Source organism: Ranitomeya variabilis, chromosome 4 (genome assembly GCF_051348905.1).
Source record: "Ranitomeya variabilis isolate aRanVar5 chromosome 4, aRanVar5.hap1, whole genome shotgun sequence".
NCBI classification, from domain to species: Eukaryota; Metazoa; Chordata; class Amphibia; order Anura; family Dendrobatidae; genus Ranitomeya; species Ranitomeya variabilis.
Genome location: NC_135235.1, coordinates 602,292,750 through 602,309,049, shown reverse-complemented (window position 1 = coordinate 602,309,049; position 16,300 = coordinate 602,292,750). Strand labels below are relative to the sequence as shown.

The 16,300-nt window shown below is 42.5% G+C and overlaps 1 protein-coding gene across 7 annotated transcripts in view; it reads right to left on the bottom strand.

The window, feature by feature from the left end:
* The window catches only part of EYA2 (EYA transcriptional coactivator and phosphatase 2), a 186,554-nt gene that overhangs the window by 40,265 nt on the left and 129,989 nt on the right, over positions 1-16,300 (bottom strand). For all 7 annotated transcript variants that reach the window (XM_077253258.1, XM_077253255.1, XM_077253256.1 and 4 more), the window contains one exon: positions 13,012-13,128. In XM_077253258.1, coding sequence (XP_077109373.1) covers positions 13,012-13,128 — 117 coding nt within the window. The remainder of the gene's footprint in view (positions 1-13,011; positions 13,129-16,300) is intronic.

Here is a 16,300-nt window from a genome sequence, read left to right as displayed (position 1 = left end):
TAGCAATCCAAAAAGTCAATATCGACTCTTTAAAGGGAATCTGTCAGGAGGGTCAACCCTCCTAAGCCGTCTATATGGGCATGTAGGTCATGGGAAGTGGAATAAAATGATACCCTGATATCTGCGATTCAATGTTTTATTCCAGAGAAAGCCACATTTTTCTTAATATGTAAATGGGCTGTTAGGACCTATGGGCCGGACGCTGATCTCCCTGAGAATCTGCCTCCAGGGCTTATATTAAATGAAACCAGTGTGAGACATGTAATGACTGACAGTCTGCTCTCATGATCGACAGGTCTCCTACTGGTAATTCCTTCTTTTATTTAAAATAAGCTCTGGAGGCAGATTCTAAGGGAGATCTATGTCCAGCCCATAAATCCTAACAGCTCATTTACACGTTTAAAAAAATGTGGTTTATGATAGAATAAAACATCGAATCACAGATATTAAGGCATCATTTTATTCAGCTTCCTGTGACCTCTGTTTCCATATAGATGGCTTAGAGCGGTTGATCCTACAGACAGATTCCCTTTAAAAGGGCCTTGCCACATGAAGCCAAACAAGAAACTCCATTTGTAGACACTTGTTTCAGGGTGTTTGTCTTTCATCAGTGCAAAGCAGAAGGACTGAATTGGCTGAGTGAGAGCCTACTGACAGGGGATCTAAAGGGTAACATTTCAGCTTGTACAGTATAGAGCACCAAGTTGGCATAGGGACGTTTATAGGGCATGTAATGCTTCCATGAGAACTTAAATTAGCAAATCTCCCTAGTCCAACTCGGTGCTATCCACAAAGAGAAATGTTACCTTTTAGACCTATTGTCAGAGACCTCGGACCCAGCCAAATCCTCCTGCTTTGCACTGATGAGGGTCATTTGTCCCAACATACATATCTGCAATTTGATTTTTAAGTTTTACTTTTTATCATGTCATGTGCCAAAACCCTTTAAAGGGTCGTTATTGACTTTTAGGATTTCTACATCTTATAGGTGCGCTGTTCTTTTTCTTTACCTCTCTGAAGAGGCTATTTACATCTTACATTCTGAGCATTGCATGGCCTATAAGTCTCCTTACGCTAACTTGGTATTATATTAGAGACAGTCATGTCAGTAACATGGCTTCTGTGATAACCCTTCCGACATGATATTGAGGCGGTTTGTCGGCAGTAATAGATGGATAACTTTAGCTGTGTGGCTGTGTGTGGCTCTAATGTCTGATCACATGTAATTATATCATTATGATATCAGTGATGTCAGTAATAGGCAGCGGGACTGTGACAACCGCTCGGACATGATATAGCGGCTGGTTGTCAGCATTAAGCTGTCCCCATAGGACAAGGTGTGTGGATTGGAGCAGGGTAGTATGATAGCTGTGTTCAGAAGTGTACGTAAAGAATGAATGATCCCTTATTTTATCATACGCTTATTTTTTTGCTTCACCAGCTGAATGAAAAATGTCAGAAACACAAAGTAATTTGCAAAAACTTGTGTTTCTAGTTAAAGAAAAGAACAGAGATTTTAGAGATTGCCCTGCGCCGTTGAGAGCAGACTCTGGAGACGTTCGACGGCGCGGAGTACATTCTGTTAGGATGTTGTGTGATTCTGGACGCTCTCCACCCTGGTAATGACAGATCGGAGCAGGCTGCTTCCCCTCTACACGTTGTTCTGACTGGGATGTTCCTCTGTATATAGAGATTAGCAGAGCGAGTACCTTTTCCTCCAGCCTGCACCCAACACGTGGCCCTATACATGTCTTTCCTTACATCAGGTCCCTACCTCGCTGCATGCACTCAATGCTAATATACTACATGGTACCAGAGCTCTACTGTACAAGCAGACCTGGTACCTGGGCATCTCTGTCACGGAGAGAAACACATTGCTGTATTACTTCTGGAAAGGATAGGCTGGAGGAAACCAAAGCAGTGGCGTCCGTACAGCAGAGCGGGATCTCGCGCACCATTATTTGTGAAGCATTAATTGTACTGTAGGACGTGTGATTTGACCCCTTACAAATGAGGCCTCCATATACCCGCAGGACTTTCTCTGGGGCTTAAGATTCAGCTATGCCGCCATAATCTTAGACTAAATCTAATGTAAACCATATGTGCTGTAAAAAGACGGGGAAAAAAGAGACTCATTTTATGGAGAGTTTGGTTTTATGAAGCAAACCTGGAGAGACTTTTTTTCTTTACTAGTTGTGTAGTGAATGAATATTACTTATATATGTGTAAACTGCTGATAGCAACCTGTCCATTTATTTATTGTATTCATCTTCCACAGCGCTGTACAGACATCATCATCGATGTCCCCAATGAGACTCACAATCTAAATTCCCTATCAGTGTGTCTTTGGAAAGTGGGTGGAACTGGAGTTTTCGGAGGAAACCCATGCAAACATGAGCAGAACATACAAACTCCTCAGATGTTGTCCATGATGGGATTTGATCCCAGAACCTCAGCTAACCACTGAGCCACCGTGCTATGAATTATTGCAAGTTTCCTCCGGTCTCTGTAGTTATCCTGTTCACATAACATCACAGATATTAAAGAGACAACCAAATATTATGTTTTTTTACTTTGCCGGTCTGGTGCCGAAATGCGTTGGAACAATAAAGAACCATTTTGGAACACAAAAAGGCTTCTCAATTACCATTCAACGTGATATTGTCCTCCTCTACTAAAGAGACAACTATTCTCATTTTCCCCTGATCTGATGGGCACTGTGATATTGTTTGTGACTTGGAAAGGCGATGGGCAATAGAATCAGTTCCTGTAACCGCTGTATTATGGCTGTAATCATTATATCATCATTATTCAAACCCCCTTATCCATTTATCCAGCTTCATGTACACCACAGCCCCAAAGCCAAACATTGAGTTCCACGCACATATGAATCCCTGCACATGTAGGGTCATCCTGGGCAAGGACGGCCCTACAGCTATGGATTGTGTCGTCCTTACCTACCCTACATGTGCGGGAGTCTGCAAGGATGATCCTACAGCTGAGGATCGGGTCATTCTTGCCCAGGGCGATCCTACATGTGCAGGGGTCCATATGTGCGGGTCCTGCAAGGATGATCCTACAGCTGAGGATCGGGTCATTCTTGCCCAGGGCGATCCTACATGTGCAGGGGTCCATATGTGAGGGCCTTGCAAGGATGATCCTACAGCTGAGGATCGGGTCATTCTTGCCCAGGGCGATCCTACATGTGCAGGGGTCCATATGTGCGGGTCCTGCAAGGATGATCCTACAGCTGAGGATTGGGTCGTCCTTGCCCGGTAAAACAAGTCAGATGTTGGCTGCATTTGCCGGGGCTTATTTGGGGAGGGGGAGATCTGGCTCGCTATCAATTACCGCACATTGCATTTCTTTAAAAACACAAGTGGGTTTCACTAGATCGAATCTGCAGCCACCGTAGCTGTTTTGCATTAATGCGAGGTCACAGGTTAAACACAGCAGAAGCAGAGGAATTTTTCCTTCAGTTTCATTTATTCAATGTGCCTGACTGAGGGGTCTGCCACAACACGGGCGCTCACAGGAACTGCCGGGTTAAGTAACTTGCGGAGACCCATAAAGTTAGTGTCAGGGGCAGATTTTAAAAGGAGACGTCAATTCTCTGGCTACGGAGACGCACAGCTGGCAGCGCAGCCACAAGAGGATGCAGAGGGCTAAAATCAGGACAAATAATAAGTGTGGTTACACTGGTACAGAAGTAGGAAGAAGTCCACCATAGATACAAGAGTCAGACCCCAAATCATCAGATCGTTGGCTTTTGGGTGCCTGCAGACGAACGTATGAAAAATCGTCCTTGTTTTATAAAAAAAACTCAGATTATTTTTTTTATAATTTTCATCCATATGCCATCCGTTGTGTCCGCTTTTTACATGCATGTATGTTCCGTTTTAATACATCTACACTAAACAATGTACATGATCACATACAGTTTCCTATGTTTATAATAGAAATCTATGGGTAAAAATCAGATGCCGCTCTGATGATCCGTGTGATTTTTTTTCTCATCAACATAGACTTGAATGGGTGAGTGTCATCGAAAACTCAAAAGAAAGTAGTGTATGCAAACACTTGGACCGACAAAAGAAATCATTAATCTGAACAGCACTATTCAATAACATGGGTCAGTGTGCTGTCCGATTAAAAATCAGATAACACATGTCCAATTTATATGCTCGTCTTCATGAGCTCTTAACCTAAGAGACCTTCCAAAGGGCTAAATTCAATGTAGATCATTTTCTTTCTTCTAGTTGTGCCGATAAACTATTATATCACACTTTAGCTTATAGTCACTGCCTGAGCGGCATTCATAATTCTACCTATTTCCCTTGGTTCATCTAAATTCTACATGGTCTTGGGCCCAGGCAGATCAGAGCCAACCGTTTCATCAGAAACTAGAACAAAGCACTGCAAAAAAAAAACAATGTGTGATGCAGCTCCAAATGTAGATGGAATATAAGACCACGTTCACACTTTCAGTATTTGGTCAGTATTTTACATCAGTATTTGTAAGCCAAAACCAGGAGTCCAAGAAGTATCGTTTCTCCTTGTGGAGATCGACATGCTAAGCATGCCGAGATGAGGAGACTTAAAGCCGCAATGCTCCTCTGGGTAATATGCTAATTATGCAAATTGTCTCTTCAGAGAGGAAGAGAGCTAGAACTCTAGTGCCACCTATTGGAAGGTAGCAATCCTACAAGTCAATGTTGACCCTTTAACGATGCCTCGCAGCCAAACCAGATTTCCGCTTTGCACTGACGAGGGGCAGTACCCTGAACACAGTGTCTGCAAATTGTGATTCTGGTTTGGCTATTATCCTAAGTCATGTGACAAGGCTCGTTAAAGGGTCAACATTGACTTGTAGGATTGCTACCTTCCAATAGGTGGCACTAGAGTTCTAGCCCTCTTCCTTTCTGAAGAGACAATTTGCAAAACCAGGAACAATCAGAAGAAAAGTAGAATAGAAACACGTTGCCACGTCTGTATTTTTTGGCAAACAAATACTGATGTAAAATACTGACCAAACACTGATCATGTGAACATGGCCTAACCCTTTATGTCAAGACATGAGACAATGGCTTAGGCCGGAGTCACACTTGTGAGTGAAACTCACGCGAGTCTCTCGCATCAATACCTGGCACAGCCGCCGGCACTTAGGACCAGAGCATTCAGCCGCATAGCAATACATGCAGCCGCCCACTCCGGTTCGAGTGCCGGCGGCAGTGCCGGGTATTGATGCGAGAGACTTGCGCGAGTTTCTCGCATTACACTTGCAAGTGTGACACCGGCCTTAGGGTACTGTCACACAGTGCCATTTTGATCGCTACGACGGCACGATCCGTGACGTCGCAGCGATCGTATGATTATCGCTCCAGCGTCGTAGACTGCGGTCACACGGTGCAATCACGGCGCTGGAGCGATGCCGAAGTCCCCGGGTAACCAGGGTAAACATCGGGTTACTAAGCGCAGGGCCGCGCTTAGTAACCCGATGTTTACCCTGGTTACCAGCGTAAACGTAAAAAAAACAAACAGTACATACTTACATTCCGGTGTCTGTCCCCCGGCGTCTCAGCTTCTCTGCACTATGTAAGCACAGCGGCCGGAAAGCAGAGCGGTGATGTCAGACGTCACCGCTGTGCTCGCTTTCTGGCTGGCCGGCGCTCACAGTGCAGAGAAGCTGAGATGCCGGGGGACAGACACCGGAATGTAAGTATGTACTGTTTGTTTTTTTTACGTTTACGCTGGTAACCAGGGTAAACATCGGGTTACTAAGCGCGGCCCTGCGCTTAGTTACCCGATGTTTACCCTGGTTACAAGCGAACACATCGCTGGATCGCTGTCACACACAACGATCCAGCGATGTCAGCGGGTGATCAAGCGACGAAAGAAAGTTCCAAACGATCTGCTACGACGTACGATTCTCAGCAGGGTCCCTGATCGCTGCTGCGTGTCAGACACTGCGATATCGTAACGATATCGCTAGAACATCACGGATCGTACCGTCGTAGCGATCAAAATTGCACTGTGTGACAGTTCCCTTAGTCCTAATAATCGGCATCTGCACTTCCAGGATCCACTGTGTTTTAGTAATGGGAAACCAGTGGCTTTATAAACGTGTCAGCAGTTTTCTGGGTGAAAAATCGTTTGCGTATTACAGCAGTAGCAAAGTGCAGTAAAAAAAATAAAAATAAAATAAATAATAATTAATACAATGAAGAAAATAATTGAATAAACCTAATTGGAAATTATACTTAAATGAACATCAGTTATTAATTATACCATATGTATATAGATGGCGACTCAACTTACAATACTAATAAACAGGAGACACAAGATTCAAAAAATGGCCAAAAAGTTACAAACTCACATTATTTATTGAAAATTCAATTGGAAATTAACTGTTTGTGAAGATTTTAACTGTTTGCAATGAGAAGAATGTGAACTCTGGGTAAGAAAATTTGCAAAATGTGAACAAACCCACTTTACATGTGATTAGACAATGACGTGATCTCAAGATCAGTGCAAATCAGCGCGTAAAAAAGTTATTTAGTGATGTGTGCAAATGAAACATTTTGATAGTAAAAATTAAAGCAAAGTAAAATCATATGATGAAAATCATATGATAATACGATACCGCTCCAGTCCAATGCAGTTATCACACCAGCATCGGCTGAAAATAGTTCCTGGTGAGATCTAATCTAAGCGTGTGACACTGATGCTACTAATAATCCTAGGGGTGCCGCATAGACTGGTGGCCCCAGGACCCCCATCTGACTGCTACTGGCAATATGGCTGCTCTTATTTGCAAATTATATACATGTTTATATACGTCCCACATGTCCAAAATCAGGATGATACAATTACAGGGAATCACGCACCCCCCACCGAGCTCAGGGAGATCGTCGCATTCTCCGTACGTGATCCCTGGGATTTTTCTATATGAAGTTGAATAGTTTACATATGTTTCAAACTTCTAAATATGCACAAGACCATCCCCGCCCAAAACTTTCAGAGCAGAATTTTTACCCTTGCCCCCACCAAAACCGGAGGGAAAGTAAAATTACAATGTCTTGATTGAATTAAAGCCTCTGCGCTCCTCGCCCTGCATAGCAAAGGCGGGCAGTGACCCTGTCAGAATGGGCCCCCCTCTGCCATCAATGAGCTCCCACCCAGAGACGCTCACCACTTTCCAGCATCAGAGTGGAGCAATCATAGAACGTACCAGGATGATTGTGGTGAACTAGATGAAAAGAACCAGTTACCTCCTCCATGTCTAGGAGTCGTCCTCTTCACGTAAGGCCTCATTCACACATTTTTTTTTTCCGCATGAGAAACTGTTTTTCATCAAGGTGCTAGGTCAGATTCTCAGACATTTTTTGATTCATGTTTTCATACCATAAGGCCGGGGTCTGAGTGTGTTGCGAGAAACTCACGCGGCTGCATAGAAATACATGGAGCCGCACGCTCTGGTCCGAGTGCCGGCGGCAGTGCCGGGTATTGATGAGAGAGACTTGTGCGAGTTTCTCGCATCAAACTCGCAAGTGTGACCCCGGCCTTAGTGTGGCATCTTTTTTTATAGTATGCAAAAGTAAAAGTAAACTTGTCCTACCCATTACACAGTAAAAAACTAAGAAAAACAGCACTTGGCTAACGCAAAGGTGCCATCTGTTTTTTTTTTTTTGACAAACCCATTCGCTTGATTAGGAGAGTTTGATTTGCAAAATTGATCAGAATCGAACATATTGGTCCATAAAAAAAATGAATATGTGAACATGCCCATAAATTATGATGGTCACATATCCTATCGTTAAAAAAACACTGAAAAACGGATGTTTGAATGAGGCCTAATGTATAGGAGTATTTGTTTAAAAACTCCTTGAAGGAGTGATTAAAAAAAACTCCCACCAAATTATTGATTAAGCCCTTTACACAAGGAGCCATTCTTTTGTTTTTTCTCCATCCCTATCTCTAAGATTCAAGAGAAGCCTGGATTTTTTTTTTGTTGCTTACTTGAATAGCAGATGATAAAAACGAAACACAGGTCAAAAATGGATGAAAATCGGATCCCACAAAAAACACACAAAAAACAACTAGCGGCATCTGAATGAGGACTTATTCAGGTTTGATTCTTAGTAATATCTATAACTGGCTGTTACCTAATATTTCCACTATTACAGTTTTTTAGGTTGTCACTCAGATTTTCGAGAATCCCGAACTTGTCATTCAGCTGTGCAAAATAAGTCGGATTTCCAGCCAAGAACATTTCTATTCACGGCGAGCAAGCAGAGATCTTCAAAAAAAACCCTGAAAGGTGCCAAATTTTCACTGTACAATTATAAAGCTGTAGGACTGGATAAAGCCTTTTTTTTGGAGAGTTATTCGGTCTCCAGATGAACTACCGCTAATATAAGCAAAGCAAGCTTGAAATACTCTACTGCTAAAGGGTTAACTCCGAAAAAAAACTATTAGTGATCATTCAGGGTAAATGAACGTTTTATAAGAGTCAGCGCAAAGAATCCGCAACAGAGCCGAGGGGCACAGCTTTCCAAATGGCCCCAAATTACTCTGTCAACTGAAAGCAAGAGCCAAGGGCAGCGCACATTCCCGGCCTGATTACCATCTCATAAGGTAGAAATATTACAAGTTGCTGTCATCCTCTGTGCTGCTCCTAGTTTTCGAAAGCTGCAAGCTTATGGACTTCCAGAAATCATTAGCAGTGCAGAGACACGTTTTGGATTTATTATGTTTTGGTCACTCTCCAGATGTTGTGCTGAAAAGGATTAATATGCCGACAGTTTTTAAGTAAAAATGTTTTTCCAACTCAGATCATTGCACTTTCCATATTTATTGCAGTTTTTGTTCTTAAAAAACTGTGTAAAAACCTCAATGATGTTTTTCTATAGAAGTGGCCCATAAAATAATTCATATTGATTCTTCTAGGTCATCAGTAAGAATGGTTTACATTTTTTTTTATCAATTCCCAAAATGTAAAAGGAATAAACAAAGAGAAATCTAAATCCAATTAATACTTGGTGTTGCTTTCCAAACAATTCTTCTAGGTATACTTGTACAGAGTCAGGGATTTTGGAGGATTACAGTCAGGTTTTTATATATAGGCTGAAATAAAGATAGTAACTAAAAGAAACAGATGGGAAGGACACTTAAAACTGGGTGAGGAACAGCCAAACTGTACTATAAAGGTGAGGTTGTGGAAAATAGTTTCATATAACAGGTCATAACTATAGCAAGACTGAGCAGAGTAACAAGACACAAGGTAGTTATACTGCATCAGAAAGCTTTCTCCTAAGCAAAGATTTCCTGATGTACTATTCTAACTCTTTTGAAGAAGCATCAAGAAATGGGCAATAGTGAGGACTGTAGACACAGTGGTCGACCAAAGAAACTTAGTGCAGTAGATGAATCACAAAATCTTTACTTCCCTTTCAAATCAGAAGACGTCCAGCAGTGCCATCAGTTCAGAACCGGCACCATCAAAACCGGCGAGACCCAGCTAGACCAAGTAACTTAACTAGATATTCATGAAAACATAGGAACTGTGGTGCAGAAAAATGGCAACAGAAGGATTTGCACAAGCGACATCCACAGAAGATCAGTGGTTACTTCTCCAAGATGTTTGGAACAATCTCCCTGTATAAACTGTGTTCAAGTGTAACCAGAAGAACAGATGCTGTTTTGATGGCAATGGCGGTCACACCAAATGTAGATATGATTTAAATTTCTCTTTCTTTTCGTTCACATTGCATTTTGCTAATTGCCAAAAATAAATTAACACTTTTTTTTTAAAAGCATTCTTACTTTTCAGCATTTTTGTCACACCTGCCTAAAACTTTTGCACAGAACTTTATATATGTCTATGCCCATCTGATAATCTGGCATCTGTTCTGATAATCTCCGATTGGAGGCATTGTGCTATATTCGTATGTGTTTATCTAGGGATACGATATATGAGATATTTCGCTATAAATGACCCATCACAGCGGCAGCGCTCACATACGCTGCATGTAAATGTATGGCATGTGAATGTGAACTGTTCTGATGAGGGGCTGGAAAACTGCAGGAGGGGAGGGAAGAGTGTTTTCTTTCAAAATAGTTTTTGTCTCCTCTTAAAAACTTCAGTCTCCATCAGGGGTTAAGAGTCAAACGCAGAGAACCCCCATGGGATTCGGGTAAATATATAAATATGTCAGGGACTTTCAGCTGTCGATGGCTGTCACTCCAAAAGGGGGCTCATCCCTGCGAGGCGGAAAAAGGACAATGAGGCTAACTATATCGTAAAGCTTGAGTTATGGAAAAAAGAAAGAAATTAATTTATTTTCTGGTCGCTGGAGGGAACATGCTTCTCCTGGTAGCAAAGGGTGAAGCCTCGCAGCATTACAGCGTGGGAAACACACAGCATTTTTTTTCTTTGCGTCATACCTTAAAGGTGTAACTTCACCTCCAACCTACTTAAAGGGACACAGCACCTAAAAATAAACATGACCCATACACTCTTTAGGCCTCGAGCTACAAGGAAGGTCTCTGTGATGGACACAGGGCAGATGATATATACTAATATTCATGTATGCAGCTGTTTATACTAAAAAAGCCTACACAGATTTTGCAAATTGGGAAACATACACTGCGTTCCCTTTTCTTCGGTATGATGTCTATCCTAGAATTTTTCACATACTGTCAAATGAGGAGAAAAAAAATAAATACAAAAAATAAAAAATACAGACTTGTCAATCCCCTGACCATTGCAGTATGAGCCCTGTGTGCAGCCCACGGCCCCGTCACCCATCAGATCTCGAGCTCCTGTGTGTAGCCAGTGGCACCGACGTGAAATACTCAATAAATACCAAACATTTCTCAGCCAGAACAAAGTGTTTCTTGGGAAGGACTGGCTGGCAGAGGCTGTGGGTCTCGGACAGGACAAGTCACAGATTTTAGACTTAACCTCATGTTGGAGGATTCTGAGCATTCCTTTGAGACAGCTGAATGCTGAAAACAATAACTTAGCAATTAACCCTTCCTCACCTCACAGACTTCAGGCAATGTAATATCACTGCCAGTATGAGCCCTAAGGCCCCTCTGCACATAAGACTGACATCGGCCACACCCCGCTCATCCAACAGTCTAATGTGTCTAGGACCTCCCAACTCTTCATGTCCGATTTCGGACTGCCGATCCTTTTTTTCTCTGCAAGATTAGCCGCCTGATGAATCTGGAAGCGGCTGTCTTGTAGAACACAGAAGAGCAGTCCACAGAGCGACTACTTCCTTTTCTCTAGGCACAATCAACCAAACCATTGTAATTCCGACATTTACAGTGGTGTGAAAACGTGTTTGTCCCCTTCCTAATTTCCTATTCTTTTGCATGTTTGTCACACTTAAATGTTTCAGATCACCAAGCAGGACAATGATCCAAAACACAGCAGCAAGTCCACCTTTAAATGGCTTAAAGAAAACAAAATTAAGACTTTGGAATGCCCTAGTCAAAGTCTTGACTTTAATCCAATTGAGATGCTGTGGCATGACCTTAAAAAGGCAGTTCATGCTCGGAAACCCTCCAATGTGGCTGAATTACAACAATTCTGCAAAGATGAGTGGGCCAAAACTACTCCAGAGCGTAAAAGACTCATTGCCCGTTATCGCAAACGCTTGATTCCACTTATTGCCCAACCAGATATTAGGTTAAGAGGCAAATCACTTTTTTCACACAGGGCCCTGTAGGTTTGGAATTCTTTTTCCCTTAATAATAAAGAACTTCATTTAAAAACTGCTTTTTGTGTTTACTTGTGTTATCTTTGTCTAATATTTACATTTCTTTGGTGATCTGAAACATTTAAGTGTGACAAACATGTAAAAGAATAGGAAATGAGGAAGGGGGCAAACACTTTTTCACACCACTGTATCTAAAGAGTATGGGCGCCTCTCAATTCTCTATGTTCGATTTCGGACTGACGATCCTTTTGTTCTTGGCAAGATAAACGGCCGCCAGAGGAGCCTGTCAGTGGCTCTCTCATAGACAACATGAGTGCTCAGCAGAGTGAGCGTTCCTGTGTATGGCTGAGTCGATAGAGATAGCTGCCGGCCACACAATCGACCAAACCATAATCCGTCCGACATCTAATAGGTCCGATTTCAGACATTGATCATTTTGTTTTGTAAGAAATAAGTCTCCACCAGAGGAGTCTTTCATCGCCTCTCTTGTGGAGAACACAGGCAGAGCAACGCTCCTGTGTATAGGGGAGTTAGTGCACGATCAGCTAAATCATTGTTCATCCAACATCTATCCAAAGTGTACAGGGCCTCTTAACTCTCTCAGACCCCGCTCGGCAGACAGTCTAATGTGCCTGGGGCCTCTGGACACTCCATGTCTAACTTCAGGCTGCCAATCCTTTTCTTCCCTAAGAGATAAGCCGCAATCAGAGATGTCTGGCAGTGGCTCTCTCATAGCGAGCACAAGAGCACTCAACAGAGTGACTGCTCCTATGCATGGGAGAGTCATGAGCAACAGCTGCAGGCAACACAATCAGCCAAACCATCTTCCGTCGAACATCTATCTACTGTGTATCTGTTTTTGTGTGCACAGATACTTTTATACTCTAAGAGATAAGCCACTTCCCGAAATGGCTCTCGCGTAGAGAACTCAGGAGAGCTCAGGCCAGCGAGAATTCCTGTGTATGGATGAGTTGGGAGAGATAGCTGTTGGCCCCGATTGGCAAACCATTGTTCATCTGATAGCCATCTAAAATTTATGGGACCCCTAAGAATTACAATCAATACAAATAAACTGCAATGGAAGCAATAGCAATGCACAAAGCAAATCACCTGCCTGTACAACAGAGGTGTCAGATGAACAGAGAAGACTACACTTCACTTACTCCTATGTTACAACCCAATGGAATAAAAAGCTGAATTATCTTGAAAGAATCCAGGAAACCCACAGTTCAAATGTTCCTCAGATAACTCTAACGCTCATGGCCGGCGGGGCACATACCGTGCATCTGATACGTGTACGGTGCCTGTCCTGGGGGTGGGGTGCTGAAACTGGAGCTATAGCTCAGGAACCCGCTCTGTCCAGGAGAGTGGCTTAGACTGTCTTCGGTTTTGATATCTAAAAAAGAAAGGACAGAAATAAACATGACTGATGTATGCAGTATGGTGGGACACATGGAAGACCAACATAGCAACGGGAAGGAAGTACAGGGTGAGGAGCAAATAACACAACCATATGTGACCGCTGCATCTTACTGGCAAATCTCCACAAATATTTCTATTCTAAGCTATGAACACTGCTAAAAAGGTACAACCTCCCACTAGTGATGACCTGACTGCAAATAAACATGGAGAGAAAAAAGAGGAAAACTCTAAGGAGACCAAGTACCGACCTGGCATTACAATGGCCTTTATGTGCTTGTTCTTCAGGGTGAATCATGTCCAAGAAAGAGGAAAACCAATCCTCATGGAAGAAACACAACCCTCTGTGAGGAAATTCAACTAAATTCACCCGTCCATATGTCAGGGACCTAGTACGCAGCATGATGCACGGACCAGCTGCGGGTTTCCTGACCCAAACTCGACAACATCATATATGCCTGCTATATAGGCTGTTGAGTTTGATTCAGGAGAGCCGTGGCTGGTCTCGCATTGTGGTCCATTTTCAGATGTGTGAATGTAGCCTCAGGCCAAATTCATATGTCCATGTTTGTAAAGGACAACACATAAATGCAACAAGCATGGCATCTGTTCGCTGTTGTGGGCTATTATGTGTCCGTGTGCTTTCCATTGAAAAAGCAAACTGCACTTGTACATGAAACAAAGGAGTTTTAATGAGCCCTTAGTATGATTATTATTATTAATAAAGGGGTTGGCCACTACTTTCTTTATTGATGGCCTGAGGCTATATCATTGATATCTGATCGGTGGGAATGAGATAGACGCCAACCCCACCAATCAGCTGTTGGCAGCCGGTAGCTCTCAGATGCTGCCGAAAGACAAAAGCTCCATCAAAAATGTAGTGGCCGGTGTTATAGATTCACCCCCTATTCATTTTAACAGGGTGTGGATATATACGTACCTGTCCATGGCCATTATTGAAATGAAAGAGCTGCTGTGTTCCCACAGCATCCGGTAGCTTCCACCCAGAGCAAGCAACAACTGATTACTGAGGGTGCCGGGTGGCCCACTCCCACTGATTTGATATTGATGGCCTATCCTAATGACAGGCCACCAATAAAAAAAATTAGTCGCCAAGCTCTTTTGTTTATTATAACGCCAACATATTCCACCCCACAGTACAGAAATCGCCATTATCCACATGTATCTTTTTCTCATTGAAGCTCACAATCTAAATTCCAAACGAACCTATTAGTATATAATTTTTTTTTCTGCAGTGTGGGACCAAACCTGTATAAATACTGGGAGAACATACAAACATGCAGATGTTGCTCTTGGTCAGATATGAGCCCACGTTTCCAGGGTCGCATGGCGACCATGCTAACCACTGGGCCTCCGTGCTACTTTTGTATTTATTTTTTTGGATAGTCTACCTTGCCCTGGTATGGTATGGCCGGCAGCCATTTCGGCCGTTCCTCCAATACACAGAAGCACTTGTTCGGCCAAGCACTCCTGTGTTCTCTATGAGAAAGCCTCTACTAGACATCTCTACCTTAGGCTTATCTCCGGCAGTCCAAAATCAACATCTCCCTGGATAATCAGATGTCCTGGGGGGACTCCCATACGTTAGACTGTGAGCCAAAACTCATCGATTTTGGTGGGATGACATTAGTCTAATGTGTATCGTCGGCATAACTGTTGATGTAGAAAAATAAACCCAAGCGGTAAACGTATCCCCCGGCCATGTTGTGTTGTGTCTAGGAAAATGAACTGAATTTACGTTGTCCTGTATGAGCAGAAACACCTCATTGTTGTGGATTAGCAGCCAGGTGGGAGACTTTCCCTCGCCCTGCTTGAGCGGTGACCCTAATAGGTAATCTGCACGATTTATAAGCAACATATGGAGCCGCCATGTGTCCTACCCTGAAGACACAATCCAGTAGCAAATGGTTCCACTTTCACCTGCTCTATGAGAAACAACTGCTTGGTATTTTTCCCTGGAAAATTTCCAGTTCTCAAACAGCAGAACAACGCTGAAGAAAATCCCTCCACGTATCAGCAGAAATAAAGGGATGGTCGACAGCCTCCCATCAATGCGCTCCGCCTCATTAGGATTTATTATTTGCTGCTGCAATAGACTCAGAAACTTTACAGTCCCGGGGTCACCCCTGATGGGAGCAAGATAACACGGCCAAGGGAGGGCTCCTCTCAGTTCTATATCTCCACCCAATATTTCCTGCAGGACCCCCATGTCCTCTGTTACACATATTACCACCACATCTGCTAGTAATATCCTACTCCACGTCTCCACAACAAGCCACAAACAGGAAAAATGCACGAGGAATCAATTGACACACGTGGACGTCAGTCATGGCTTCACAATGAGGTGTCCGCAGACAGTCATCCCCAGTGTAGTAAATATCTTAATTATGTAGCGTTCACCATTCATACCTGCCCACCTTCACACACATACGGCATCAACTCCGGGGTATACAGACTATATGAATTTCTGGATATTTAGTAACCTTCAGAATATTTACAGGAATTCAATATTCTTGATAATGAAATAAACTTGTTAATATTTGTTCAAGCTGAAAGCAATCTGCAATGTGAAGGATGGAGGGTTTTTTTTTATTCCAGACATTTACGGGCCGATTATTCACTATGCAACTTTTTTTTGTCTAATTTTTATTTTTTTATTTACCGTATTTATTTTTTTTTGTATCAGCAGCAAATTCTTTCTTAAATTTGTTCTCGTGGTTTGGGGTCTTCAGATATTTATCAATTCAGCATCTCATGCAGATTTGTAAAATCCTTTCTCCTTTCGTTTCATGATGACCTGAATTTCTAGTTTGTTTCCATTTCCATTTCTTTTTTAAACAGTTGCTAAATTTTTGCAGGAATGTAGTTTAGTTCTCTTCCGCGAGTGATTTTTGCATACCTCTAAGTTTTTTTGGCACAAATTTTAGACATTTTAGAGGAACTTGTCTCCTTTATGCACTTAAAAGTCAAAAGTCATGTTAAAGATAAAAGAAAGCAACATTCATCTAACCACATGCGCCGTTATGAAAGATTTTGATGGTAACTAAGACTAAAGAATCACTTTCAAAAAATCCCAATGCAATTCAGGTCTTCATTTTTTGGAAGAATAGGAAAGTAAAATGACTATT